This window comes from Oncorhynchus kisutch, linkage group LG22, assembly GCF_002021735.2.
Source record: "Oncorhynchus kisutch isolate 150728-3 linkage group LG22, Okis_V2, whole genome shotgun sequence".
Taxonomy (NCBI): Eukaryota; Metazoa; Chordata; class Actinopteri; order Salmoniformes; family Salmonidae; genus Oncorhynchus; species Oncorhynchus kisutch.
The window spans coordinates 45,747,199-45,762,720 of NC_034195.2; the positions used below are offsets into that span (position 1 = coordinate 45,747,199).

General features: G+C 40.7%; 1 protein-coding gene across 1 annotated transcript in view; it reads right to left on the reverse strand.

Annotated features, from left to right (window-relative positions):
* The window catches only part of tmtc3 (transmembrane O-mannosyltransferase targeting cadherins 3), a 111,457-nt gene that overhangs the window by 70,613 nt on the left and 25,322 nt on the right, over positions 1–15,522 (reverse strand). Inside the window, exons 5-6 of the mRNA XM_020455612.2 lie at positions 11,717–11,832; positions 10,650–10,822 (exon numbers count right to left, since the gene is read on the reverse strand). Coding sequence (XP_020311201.1) covers positions 10,650–10,822; positions 11,717–11,832 — 289 coding nt within the window. The remainder of the gene's footprint in view (positions 1–10,649; positions 10,823–11,716; positions 11,833–15,522) is intronic.

A 15,522-nucleotide genomic window follows, 5' to 3' on the forward strand; every position in this document is an offset into this window, starting at 1 on the left:
AACAATAATGAGATCAAGAAATAGGAGCATTATTTTTCCAACAGTTTGGAAGTGTAAACACAAAAAAAGTATAAATAATACCAGAGGCTGTTCTAATGAAAAAAAGTAAAGCCTTTCTTACAGCAAAGCAAAGATTAAAAACAACCAAATGTGAAAATGGTTTACTTGACATGTCGTTGCGTGAGGCTTGGCGCTAATAAACAAACACTCAAAGAAGCAGGATCCATCTTATTTCTGTAGAAAAAATGTATTCAGAAACTATTCAGACCCCTTCACCATATTTTGTTAAGTCAAAGCCTTATTATAAAATAAAAAATGTTACTCAAACTACACACGATACCCCCATAAGGACAAAGTGGAAACAGGTTTTAAGAAATGTTTGCAAATGTATTAAATATAGAGCTCCATTTTTATGGAATGGTCTGGCTACCCATGTGAGAGACGCAGACTCGGTCTCAACCTTTAAGTCTTTATTGAAGACTCATCTCTTCAGTAGGTCCTATGAGTGTAGTCTGGCCCAGGAGTGTCAAGGTGAACGGAAAGGCTCTGGAGCAACGAACCGCCCTTGCCGTCTCTGCCTGGCCGGTTCCCCTCTCTCCACTGGGATTCTCTGCCTCTAATCCTATTACATTGGCTGAGTCACTGGCTTACTGGTGCTTTTCCATGCCATCCCTAGGAGGGGTGCGTCACTTGAGTGGGTTGAGTCGCTGACATAGTCTTCCTGTCTGGGTTGGCGCCCCACCTTGGGTTGTGCCGTGGCGGAGATATTTGTGGGCTATACTCGGCCTTGTCTCAGGATGGTAAGTTGGTGGTTGAAGGTATCCCTCTAGTGGTGTGGGGGCTGTGCTTTGGCAAAGTGGGTGGGGTTATAGCCTGCCTGTTTAGCCCTGTCCGGGTGTATCATCGAATGGGGCCAGAGTGCCTCCTGACCCGTCTGGTCTGAGCCTCCAGTATTTATGCTGCAGTAGTTTGTGTTGGGGCTAGGGTCAGTCTGTTATATCTGGAGTATTTCTCCTGTCTTATCCGGTGTCCTGTGTGAATTTAAGTATGCTCTCTAATTCTCTCTTTTTCTCTTGGGAGGACCTGAGCCCTAGGACCATGCCCCAGGACAACCTGGCATGATGACTCCTTGCTGTACCCAGTCCACCTGGCCGTGCTGCTGCTCCAGTTTAACTGTTCTGCCTGCGGCTATGGAACCCTGACCTGTTCAGCGGACGTGCTACCTGTCCCAGACCTGCTGTTTTCAACTCTCTAGAGACAGCAGGAGTGGTAGAGATACTCTGAATGGTCGGGTATGAAAAGCCAACTGACATTTACTCCTGAAGTGCTGACTTGTTGCACCCATGACAACTACTGTGATTATTATTATTTGGCCCTGCTGGTCATTTATGAACATTTGAACATATTGGCCATGTTCTGTTATACTCTCCACACAGCATAGCCAGAAGAGGACTGGCCACCCCTCATAGCCTGGTTCCTCTCTAGGTTTCTTCCGAGGTTCTGGCCTTTCTAGGGAGTTTTTCCAAGCCACCATGCTTCTACACCTGCATTGCTTGCTGTTTGGGGTTCTAGGCTGGGTTTCTGTACAGCACTTTGATATATCAGCTGATGTAAGAAGGGCTATATAAATCAATTTGATAAATATGAAAATAGAATATTTACGTAAGTATTCAGACACTACGCTATGAGAATCGAAATTAAGCTCAGGTGCATCCTGTTTCCATTGATTAACCTCGATGTTTCCATTGATTAACCTTGATGTTTCTACAACTTGATTGGACATGATTTGGAAAGGCACACAACTGTCTATATAATGTCCCACAGTTGACAGTGCATGTCAGAGCAAAAACCAAGCCATGAGGTCGAAGGAATTGTCCGTAGTACTTGAGACAGGATTGTGTCGAGGCACAGATCTGGGGAATGGTACCAAAACATTTCTGCAGCATTAAAATGTACCTAATAACACAGTGGCCTCCATCATTCTTAAATGGAAGAAGTTTCAAACATTCCTAGAGCTGGGCACCCGGCCAAACTGAGCAATCGGGGGAGAAAGGCATTGGTAAGGGAAGTGACCAAGAACCCGATGGTCACTCTGACCAGTTCCTCTGTGGAGATGGGAGAACCTTTCATAAGGACAACCATATCTGCAGCACTCCACCAATCAGGCCTCTATGGTAGAGTAGCCAGATGAAAGCCACTCCCCAGTAAAAGGCACATGACAGCCCGCTTGGAGTTTGCCTAAATGCACCTAAAAGACTCTGACCATGAGAAACTAGATTCTCTGGTCTGATGAAACCAAGATTTAACTCTTTGGCCTGAATGCCAAGTGTCACGTCTGGGTGAAACCTGGCACCATACCTACGGTGAAGCATGGTGGTGGCAGCATGCTGTGGGGATGTTTTTCAGCGACAGGGACTAGGAGACTAGTCAGGATCGAGGGAAAGATGTACAGAGATCCTTGATGAAAACCTGCTCCAGAGCACTCAGGACCTCAGACTGGGGAGAAGGTTCACCTTACAACAGCACAACGACCTTAAGCACACAGCCAAGACAACGCAGGAGTGGCTGAATGTCCTTGAGTTGCCCAGCCAGAGCACACCACTTGAAACCGATCGAACATCTCTGGAGAGTAGAGGTCACCCGATTATGATTTTTCAACGGCGATACCGATTATTGGAGGACCAAAAAAGCCGATACCGATTAAAATCGGCCAATTTTAATTAATTAATTTGTAATAATGACAATTAAAATAAGTGTTCATTCAGTATTATTGTAACTTAATACATCAATAAAATCAATTTAGCCTCAAATAAATAATGAAACATGTTCAAATTGGTTTAAATAATGGAAAAACAAAGTGTTGGAGAAGAAAGTAAAAGTGCAATATGTGCCATGTAAGAAAGCTAACGTTTAAGTTCCTTGCTCAGAACATGAGAACATATGAAAGCTGGTGGTTCCTTTTAACATGAGTCTTCAATATTCCCAGGTAAGAAGTTCTAGGTTGTAGTTACTATAGGAATTATAGGACTACTTCCCTCTATACCATTTGTATTTCATTAACCTTTGACTATTGGTTGTTCTTATAGGCACTTTAGAATTGCCAGTGTAACAGTATAGCTTCCATCCCTCTCCTCGCTCCTCCCTGGGCTCGAACCAGCAACACAACGACAACAGCCACCATCGAAGCAGCGTTACCCATGCAGAGCAAGGGGAACAACTACTAGAAGGCTCGGAGCAAGTGACTTTTGAAACGCTATTAGCCCGCGCTAACTAGCTAGCCATTTCACTTCAGTTATACCAGCCTCATCTCGGGAGTTGATAGGCTTGAAGTCATAAACAGCGCAGTGCTTGACGCACAACGAAGAGCTGCTGGCAAAACTCACGAAAGTGCTGCTTGAATGAATGTTTAAGTGCCTGCTTCTGCCTACCATCGCTCAGTCAGATACTTAGATACTTGTATGCTCAGTCAGATTATATGCAACGCAGGACACGCTAGATAATATCTAGTAATATCAACCATGTGTAGTTAACTAGTGATTATGATTGATAGTTTTTTATAAGATAAGTTTAATGCTAGCTAGCAACTTACCTTGGCTTACTGCATTTGCCTAACACTCCTTGTGGAGTGCAACAAGAGGCAGGTCGTTATAGCGTTGGACTAGTTAACTGTAAGGTTGCCAGATTGGATCCCCCGAGCTGACAAGGTGAAAATCTGTCGTTCTGCCACTGAACGAGGCAGTTACCCCACCGTTCCTAGGTCGTCATTGAAAATAAGAATGTGTTCTTAACTGACTTGCCTAGTTAAATGAAGGTATAAAAAAAAAAAAGGCAAAAAAATATATATATATTTACGATTGTTATGAAAACTTTAAATAGTCCCCAATTAATCAGCCATACTGATTAATCGGTCGACCTCTACTGGAGAGACCTGAAAATAGCTGTGCAGTGATGTTCCCCATCCAACATTACAGAGCTTGAGAGGATCTGCATTGAAGAATTAAACTCCCCAAATACAGGTGCCAAGCTTGTAGCATCATACCCAAGAAGATTTGAGTCTCTATTCACTGCCAAATGTGCTTCAACAAAGTACTGAGTAAAGGGTCTGAATACTTATGTAAATGTACCATTTCAGTTTTATTTTATTTTATACACCTGTAAAAAACTGTTTTTGCTTTGTCATTATGGGCTATTGTGCATAGATTGACGAGGGGACAAAACATTTAATAATGCTGTTAGTTCCTTTTCCAAGCTACAGGTATCGTCGTATCGCGAAAACCCTAGTTGAAATGAAAATAAAGTATGCCAGTTTAGTGCATCATGCTCTACATTCTATTCTGAATTGACTAAAGGACTCCCTCCAGTGGAATTAGATATATTTTCAGAGACCACATTTTCAAACAGGTGGCAAGCTGAAGCAAAATGACTATTAAAATCCCCACAAAATTCAATTTGTCTAGTATGTGACCAGAGGCTGACAAAACCTGCTGGGTAAACAAGGGGGTGGAGACTTGTTTCAAATATTTAACCACTTTCCAGAAATTAGCACCGGTCTCCGAAATACACAATTCAAGAAATATGTTGATTTTGCTTTTCTAACCAGATATAGACATCTATTTCTCAAATGTGTGAAGGACTGTCAATCAGACATATAATCAGTCAGTCTAGCCTTAGACCAAGCTAAATGTATTTCCTGTAATTTCACAGGCAATTTATTTGTGAACTAAGGATTAGATCTCTTTTACCCGTAGCTTTTTGTACAGCACATGATTATCTGTAACAGAGTTACAGGGAAATAAAACAATTGGGGGCCTGATCCAAGTCAGTGATAGTTGACAACCTACCAGTCACTCAACCCCAGTTAAGACAAATGTTAATCATAAAAATTCCCTAAATGTCTCTGTAATAATGCATAAGCGAGATGTAGGAATCTTACCATTTCTTATGCAAGCAATGGGACAATGGTCACTGAACTCATAAGCAAATATCCCATTGGCTATAAACTTTTATAAACTTATAAGCATTTATTGGGGTGAGTTGGTTTAATTATCAGCCAAGTTAGATTCAGCTCAGTACAAATATCTTTCAGTTGATCGGATTTAGCATAGTTAGACAGCAGGTCAGACAATTTACTAAGAGCACATAATGAGGCTTAGGGAGGGCAATAAATTCCCACTAGCATCAGATGGACATTATTACTAAGGCCCACATTTAGGACTAGACATCCAAATTGCTTAGATTTAAGTTGCTCTGTATGTACAGTATATGGCGACGCCCCCTTCTCTGTCAGACCTAAAAACATTGTAAGAGACGCATACATTGTCAGAGACGCATAGACTTCTTAACCAAGGTTCAGTTATAAACAGAGTATCTGCATTGGTTTGAAATCAAACTTCTGCCATTTACGTCAACCAGCCCAATGACGCAGATGACAGATATTTGATGAGGACATAAATTAAAACAAGAGTATATGAGGGTTAGCTGTTGTGAGTAAGTACTGATATCCTATCATTGGCAGCAGTCATTTAGCTGTGGCGCCGTGGTATGGCAAAACCATTGTCGCCACGCCCCAAAAACATAGAACATGGAGAAATATTTCCGCTGAGGTCGATTTCGAAGATGCTGGAACGGTCCACATTTACTTTAAAATATTCCTCTCGAGGCGCATTCCAGTTACCTGCAATGTAATTGTTCTGAACCACAAGCTGAAAATGTTTTCATTACACCCGCTACTCTACTAATGACTAGCCCAATAGGGTAAAAATGCAGATAGACAACCCCATGCTTCAGCCTACTTATTTATAGCCATTACACTGCACCAGATGGTCTACAGTTGATAATGATTATTGCTAATAGCATACCATGCATAGGCTATATGCATGGTCCAATATGTTAATATAATTTTACCAAATAATTTTACCAATATATTGTTTGCCTCATTTCTGGAAGAGGAAATTATATTTTAGATATCAGCATAATTGTAATTCCATTCATTTTGGAGTAGAATGCCGTTTTAATGTTCTACCCATGGAGTCTGACTTCAGAAACCACTACTGAGAAGCGCTGTTTCAGAGACGGCAAGGGCCAGGGTGCCCTGATGAACAGCTATGGACCAGTCTGAAACCCCCTGGATGTGAGCCCCCTCCGTTTCAACTCCAAACTATCTCTATTGTAGCTTTCCTCCTGGGGCTGAATGCTCAAGCCATGAATGAACTACCCTGACTGCCATGATTGTCTATTGACCCATTTGTCTTGTTTTCCAAAATTGCATGTCTTTTTTCCACACTTAAAGCGATTTGAGAGTTTTAAAAAAGTGCTATAAAAGTTAAGAGTTTAACTCTACAATGGCTTCAGTATATATATTTTTTAGCCTTCACCACCTCCCATTGACCCGCGTTTGGTTCCAAAGAAAATAGCCTCTCATGACTGTGAAGGGGCTGGCATTCATGATTCACATACCTCAGGACCACGAGATTTATGGAGTTATAGTCTACATGGCTCTAAGGAGGAGCACCATTCAGAAGTCATCAATAAGGGATAAACCAATGACTGTTAGCTCACACACAAAGATGGCGATTATCCAAATATGCAGCATTTTTATGTCTAGGAAATTGTTATTTTTCCGATAACACTAATTCAGCGATACAATCTGGAGACAGCCAGTGGATAAACTGCTCAAGCATTACAAAAAAACTCATCTTTAGGAATGTTATCGACATGATGCATCAAGTTGTTCCTGTCTGTGCTTGACTGTATTGACAAGTTCTTCTGATGCAGTTGAGACGGACACTCCCTGACCCAGTTAAGGTTTAAAACCTGGAACAAAAAACAATATTTCACATTCCACTGAGGAAATATACATTGACCATGGATTTAGTTTAAATCCCTGGATATCCTAAAAATATGTCTGCTACGTATCCACATTTTGTCTGTGCGTGTGCCTGGACTCCCAGAATCCTAATGTGTTCCATCATACCTGGCATGAGTAAGCAGGGGGTTGGATTAACCAATACATTCAACGACCACCGCACCGGCCTACCTCGGTCACAGGGCCACAATGACTGACTACTCTCTCGTCCACTACTCACGCTGACCCCATGCATAACGTTAACATACCCTGGACAGTTGTTACCTCTGTGCGGGTGCATTGCTATTAGCACAATGACATGCTATCTGTTCCCATAGACTTCCAGTCATTGAGCCAACAACCGTCCATTTAAAAGCTCGTCTCAGCACAGCTATTTTCAGGTCTCTCTAGAGATGTACGATCGGGTTCAAGTCCGGGCTCTGGCTGAGCCACTCAAGGACATTGAGACTTCCCCCGAAGCCACTCCTGCGTGATCTTCGCTTTGTGATTAGGGTTGTTGTCATGTTGAAAAGTGAACCTTCGCTCCAGTCTGAGGTCCTGAGCGCTCTTGGTGCAGTCTCAAAAACCATCAAGCACTATGATGAAACTGGCTATCATGAGGGAAGCCACAGGAAAGGAAGACCCAGAGTTACCTCTGGTGCAGAGGATAAGTTCATTAGAGTTACCAGCCTCAGAAATCAGCAATTAACTGCACCTCAGATTGCACCTGACAGAGTTCAAGTATCAGAACACATTTTAACATCAACTGTTCAGAGGAGAAGCGTGTATCAGGCCTTAATGGCTGAATTGCTGCAAAGAAACCACTACTAAAGGACACCAATAAGAAAAATATACTTGCTTGGGCCAAGAAACATGAGCAATGAGCATTAGACTGGTGGAAATCTGTCCTTTGGTCTGATGAGTCCAAACTTGAGATTTTTGGTTCCAACCGCCGTGTCTTTGTGAGACGCAGAGTAGGTGAACGGATGATCTCCGCATGTGTGGTTCCCACCATAAAGCATGGAGGAGGTGGTGTTATGCTGTGGGGTTGCTTTACTGGTGACACTGATTTATTTAGAATTCAAGACACACTTAACCAGCATGCCTACCACAGCGATACGCCATCCCATCTGGTTTGTGCTTAGTGGGACTATCATTTGTTTTCCAACAGGACAATAACCCAACACACCTCCAAGCTGTGTAAGGGCCATTTGACCAAGAAGGAGAATGCAAAGCTGTCATCAAGGCAAAGGGTGGCTACCTTGACGAATCTAAAATATATATTTTTATTTAACACTTGTTTGGTTACTACATGATACCATATGTGCAATTTAATAGTTTTGATATCTTCACTATTATTCTACAGACGTAGAATTTACTATGTAGATAAAAGTAAATAAAGAAAAACCCTTGAGTAAGTGTGTCCAAACTTTTGACTGGTACAGCAAATGGATGATTTTTAAAGCCAGGCACATTTAACTATTGATTATAGACCCTTTTTATTTAGAGTTTCCTCTCTCCTCACTTTTCTTAGACGATAAGGCAAGGGCAGTTTTCTCATCTCCCCATACTGCTGCTGCATCCGACGCATTGTTCCCAACACCAATATACTGGTTAACTTTGCTATTAAGCACATTGTCTAAGAAAAGGCACTTATTCAACAGCGCACTGATGTGTTTCAGAACTGCGGACAGCAACCACTACACAAAGCGGGAGGAAACGCATTTGTTACAAAATAATATAATTTTGGCCTCCCGAGTGGTGCCGGGTTCGATCCCAGGCTGTCACAGTCGGCAATTTTGAGTGTGACTCCAAATTCAGACCTCCATGGGTTGATAAATGTGATTTCCATTGATAATTTGTGTGATTTTGTTGTCAGCACATTCAACTATGTAAAGAAAAAAATATTTAATAAGAATATTTCACTCATTCAGATCTAGGATGTGTTATTTTAGTGTTCCCTTTATTTCTTTGAGCAGTGTATATATATTTTATGCTATTGCTCGACTAAAGAAAGCTTGGTCGACCAACAGCTTATGGACCAAACAATCGGCCAGTCAACTAAATGGGGTCCGCCCTATTAGCTAGCTAATAAGGTATCATACTTTACAAATTGAAGACCAAAAGGTAAACGGACCGCGAGTAGTTTTAGAATGCCCCACGACATGGTTTATGAATGAATGACAAATTAATTGTAAATTAATGCAAAAAAACCAACACTTTGAAACCTTTTCAGCGTGATTAGAATGAAACACTTCCTTTGTTGCGGTGGCAAAGTTTTGGCGCATTCCATGTAGGAGGGGTGAAGAGGGAGTCTAAGATGATGCATCTCAATTGGTCTACCGGTTTTGGAGTGACAGGTCAGCCTCACCCAATGATCCAGTTTGCTTACATCCTAGCTAGATGTAGGTACCGTAATTTCTGGACTATTAAGCGCACCTGAATATAAACCGCACCCACTGAATATTTTTTTTTTTATATAAGTATTTTGTACATAAATAAGCCGCACATGTCTATAAGCCACAGGTTCCTACCGGTCCTTGCAAACAAATTAACTTTACACAGCCTTTAAACGAAACACAGCTTGTAACATAAAAAAATAGCAGTAAACAGTAGCCTACAGCGCTCGATTTACGTCGCATTATGTGACGGTGCTCAGTTTTTTGGCGGCATGAATCTTGTGAAAGTGGGAAAAACCCATAAATTAGCCACGTCATTGTATAAACCGCGAGGTTCAAAGCGTGGGAAAAAAGTAGCAGCTTATAGTCCGGAAATTACGGTATGTTATATTAGACAGGATACAGTGCAATCGGATAACTTGCTAGCAACTGGTGACTGCCGGTGTGGCGGTAATACGTTCAACACATCAGCCCTAGTCAGTCCCAGTGGCCAACTGAGCCCTTTTTAGCCTAAATTATTTAAAAGTAAAAGAATAATTATACACTAGCTGGCTAGTTGGCAAAACATTGTTGCCTCAGCATTGAAAGTTAGTTAGGCATCGAACATAGCTGTACTGGCCATCATTATAAGCTGCTAGCTGGGATATATAATTAGGATGAACCGTCATTCCAAAATCAGTTGACCAATAGAATCATTACACCTCCCTCTAAACCCCTCATTACACCTCCCTCTAAACCCCACCTAAACGGAATGAACGTGCTAAAACTTTGCAACTGCAAAAAAAAGGCAGCGAAAGCAAAGGGCAGTGTAACGTAACCCAAAAATGTTTTGCATTAATTTACAATTCATTTGTACTTGCCTTTAAAAATAAAATCCTTGCAATTTTTATTTAGCAAGGAACTGTTTGGGAAGAAACAAAACATTTTCTCTGTAGTAATGGTACAACCATAACACTAACGAATCTGCACTCTCTAGAGCCTTGGAAACGACGCTACAGTGAAGCCTAATCATTACAACAATTATCTGAAATAAAAATTACAGGCGCAGTGCTCCCAAATTAAAATTTCAGGTTGCACAGCAAAATATTTAGGAGCATATGTTACCAAAGTCGACCTTAGAGCCCTGTCGATCCTATCTGGGGAACTGCAACAGCCCTTTAAACCACAAAACAAACATTTCAACATCTTGAAAATGCAGGTTCAATATTTATTTTCTCAACGAAATGCGTTTCTCACTATATCTAGGCCTACACTTTTAAGGTTGAACAGCAGACACTGATTAGGTAATAGACTATGTACTGTTCCAAATGGTAGGGCTACCATGTGCAAAAACATGGATTCTAACAGAAACAAAAATATGCACACCATCTTTTCTGCCATGGAAACACATCAACAGCTCCACCCACCTGGTAAAAACAGGAAGCTGTGATTGGATGACCTGGACCCTGATGATGACCAGCAGCAAGGTGCTGATGATGAGGACGATGAGCTTGAGGAGCGTCTGCAGGACAGCATAGGGGAAACCATCTTTACCCCTCAGCACCTGGAGGAGTGTATCCAACAGCATGGGCAGTGTGAACTGAGAGAGGTGGGGGGAGAGAACGAGAGAGAGGGAGAGGGGGATTGAGAGAGACAGTGAGAGAAACCATTAAATGACTTATCTGTACACAGGATTCACAATGGGGTGGGAGAGGTCAGTTGTGTCGATTTTTCATTCTAATCGACCTCCAGTTGAGAAACACTGATCAGTTAACAATGTTTTCTGGATACAAGGCCTAGCCTTGTCTGAATACTAAGCTTAAAGGCAAATCAACAGAGTGAAATCAAGCATTTAAACCAAACAGTGGCTGTTCTATGAAGTGCAAACAAATCCTCAACTAATATAACCAGATGGATCAAGATCCTTAAATATTTGGGGGCAAAAATAGACTAACGAGTTACATGATACAAACGCATCAGGGAGCCAAAGCCAAGACTCCTCTTTATATGCAAGCAGGGGCCTTAGCGTTGATAAAGTGTCCGAGATGAGGGAGAGATGCCAAAACAGCTGCTCACCATCATTCCTTTTCAAGTAACCCTTTTGTAGTAAAAATGGGAGCTAGCCAGTATCATAAAAAAAAAAAATCATCCAATAACTCAAATCTATTACTGGGTTTTGTAAGCGAGGGCGTGACCGTGCAGGGTGAGTAATTGTTGAAGCGATGGCGAGTGTTGCACTGTGGAGCGAGGTTACGGGCATGGCCTGCCTTAGCCGTTGTGCAATTTTGTCCATTCCCATTTTGTTGTCATTCTGATAAGGGTCATTGACGGTGTAAACATCCTGTTTTTGACCTAAATTACACTATGTTAATAAAGTATTATGTGTTTAATTGTAAGTGAGCGTTAAGCCTTTTCTTTTCAAAAGCTCCTATCATGTTATGATTGCACCTCATTTCACATTGGTTGAGCGCCTACTTCTCCTCTCCAAACGTACCCCTTGTGCAACAAACACCTCGTGGACACAGCAGATGGCGATGACTGTGATGCCTTGCTCCTTGCATAAAGTGGCTGCAGCCACCAGAACAACAGTCACAGCAATGGGAGTCCACACTAGAGAGAAAGAAAGGTTGAAAAAAAATAAGGAAAATAGAGAATAGGATGTCACAATCTACAAAAATGAATGCATTTCGAAACCACTTGATTTATGCCCTATTCTACCTCATTGTTGACTACACCAAATTCAGCCAGAATGATGAAAAACATCAGCTTGCTTGTTATTAGCGTTGCAAAGCTACCAGTAATTTACCAAATTTAACTAAATCGTCAGTCATTTTGGTAATTAACAGAGAATAGGGCAATCTATCGTATCTTTGGTAATTTATACTCGAAAAGCCTTCTATATATATATATCTATATATATATATCTATATATATATATCTATATATATATATCTATATATCTATATATATCTATATATCTATATATATATATATATATATATATATATATATATATATATATAGATATATCTATATATATATATATATATAGATATATAGATATATATATATATATATAGATATATAGATATATATATATATATATATTTTTTATTTATTTATATATTTTTTAAATAAATTCAGCAAAGATAAACATCCCTTTTTCAGGACCCTATCTTTCAAAAATAATTTGTAAAATCCAAATAACTTCACAGATCTTCATTGTAAAGGGTTTCAACACTGTTTCCCATTATTGTTCAATGAACCATAAACAATGAATGAACATGCACCTGTGGAACGGTCGTGAAGACACTAACAGCTTACAGACGGTCGGCAATTAAGGTCACAGTTATGAAAACTTAGGATACTAAAGAGGCCTTTCTACTGACTCTGAAAAACAACAAAAGAAAGATGTTCAGGGTCCCTGCTCATCTGTGTGAACGTGCCTTAGGCATGCTGCAAGGAGGCATGAGGCCTGCAGATGTGGCCAGGGCAATAAATTGCAATGTCCGTACTGTGAGACGCCTAAGACAGCACTACAGAGACAGGACAGACTGGTGATCATCCTCGCAGTGGCAGACCATGTGTAACACCTGCACAGGATCAGGTACATCCGAACATCACACCTGCGGGACAGGTAGAGGGTGGCAACAACAACTGCCCGAGTTACACCAGGAACGCACAATCCCTCCCTCAGTGCTCAGACTGTCTGCAATAGGCTGACAAGTACACAAGTATCTATACCCACAGTAAAACGAGTCCTATATCAACATAACCTGAAAGGCCACTAGGCATGGAAGAAGCCACTGCTCCAAAACTGCCTTAAAAAAAAGCCAGACTACAGTTTGCAACTGCACATGGGGACATAAATTGTACTTTTTGGAAAAATGGCCTCTGGTTTGATGAAACAAAATTAGAACTGTTTGGCCATAATGACAATCATTATGTTGGAGGAAAAAGGGGGAGGCTTGCAAGCCGAAGAACACCATCCCAACCGTGAAGCACGGGGGTGGCAGCATCATGTTGTGGGGGTGCTTTGCTGCAGGAGGGACTGGTGCACTTCACAAAATAGATGGCATCATGAGGTAGGAAAATGGAGATAATGAAGCAACATCAAGACATCAGTCAGGAAGTTAAAGCTTGGTCGCAAATGGGTCTTCCAAATGGACAATGACCACAAGCATACTTCCAAAGTTGTGGCAAAATGGCTGAAGGAAAATAAAGTCAAGGTATTGGAGTGGCCATCACAAAGCTCTGACCTCAATCCTGCAGCAAATTTGTGGGCAGAACTGAAGAAGTGTGTGCGTGCAAGGAGGCCTACGAACCTGACTCAGTTACACCAGCTCTGTCAGGAGGAATGGGCCAAAATTCACCAAACTTATTGTGGGAAGATTGTGGAAGGCTACCCGAAACGTTTGACCCAAGTTAAACAATTTAAAGGCAATGCTACCAAATACTAATTGAGTGTATGTAAACTTCTTGGGAAGTTTGGAATATGAAAGAAATAAAAACATTCTTAAAATTAAGTGGTGATCCTAACTGACCTAAGACAGGTAATGTTTACTAGGATTAAATGTCAGTAATTGTGAAAAACTCTGCAAATCTTTTCCCTTCTGCACCTGGAGGAGAGTACCCATTGACTTTTCACAACTGCCACCAGTTTCATGCAAAAACAGAAAAATATATATTTTTTAATATGTAAGTGTGTACAACAAAAATAAGTATTAATATTCCATGCTGAATCTCATTAAACACCAAACGGTATTCAGTAGGTTGATGGTTTATGTTTAGGTGCTTCTACACCTGCATTGCTTGCTGTTTGGGGTTTTAGGCTGGGTTTCTGTACAGCACTTTGAGATATCAGCTGATGTACGAAGGGCTATATAAATAAATTTGATTTGATTTAGGATGATGTTTTACAGCTTTTATAATTATTTAATATATTTTTCATGTCCACACAGAGGGCCAGAGATGATTACAGATACCTGTAATAATCTGATGTGCCCAAAAGGGCCATTAGATGTCTTGTGAGACTACATAAAATGCTTGAAAGATACCACAATTCTGGTAGTTTATTGGTCAACTTCAAAAGTTTCCTGTAATAGACTCTCACTTGGCAACCGTACTTGCTGTTTGAATGAGGCTTTGTAAATTGTTTGTGGAGGAAAATGTGTATCTACTGTATCTGCGTGTTATGAACATGGACTATATAGGCCACCGGAATATACATTGATATGGTGTGATGAGTGGAAAATGTGTATTACATAAATGGACAATTCTTCACGTATGAAGAATTCTTCACTCCTCATTCACATATGCGGAGTGTACATTTTTTGTTTTGACATTTGAGGCCTGTTGAAATGGGAGTTATTTCCTTAAGTTTTCGTTCGTTGCACGCAAATTCACTTGACAGATTTGACTGTTTAACACTAGAAATTTCCTAAGCTCCGCCTCATCACCAACTTATAAGGTGCTCATCACCAACTTCATCCTGCAGCCATCGGCAGCATTATGGGAGTCTATTGTCAACCAATCATTAGGGTGTTTTTGTTTGACTCGTGAACGTGACGAAAGACAAATGACACAGGAACCAATTTGCCGTGATTTGTGTGTACAGTGGATATATGCTATTGGAAAACCAGTGGCCTACTTTCAGCTGTTGCATCTCCCCTGACTTCACTCCTAGACTTTGGTCTAGTTTGTTGCTTTAGCCTTACCCTTCAAAATGCGCCCGTTGCTGCTTGTGGCAATGTCGTCTAGCTGAGTCTACCTATGAGATTGACTTCATAATTTAATGTGACCTGGCAGATTCAGAAGCTTGAAAACTCCATTAGATTTTTACCCCCATAAAAATTTTTAACTGAACATAATTCTGGATGGTTTATATTTTAGTTTTGGAGTCAAAGAATAGTTTCAATAGTTTTATTTTATTTCAGTTTACTCAATTGTTTATAATTCACTTAAGTTTTAGTTCATTAAAATAACCTTGGTGCCCTCAAATCATTCCTTGAGTTGATATCTACCTTGTTATTTTCCTTAACCAATTGACACATTCTTTCAGACACTTAACTTCCCCATTCTGACAGTTGTCCTCATGAGAACTGTAATCTTTCAGAAATCAAACCCTATCATGATTCAATGGGAATTAATTGCATCTTCAAATGTAATCTTTCACAACGTAAAGCCTTTATCTATCAACACGGCCGCCTACACAAAGCCTGTAACAAGTTCCTCTATCCATTTGAAACGGTTGATCTGACATTCCAAATAATTCCAGCGGTCTAAGGTGTGCAGTGCAAA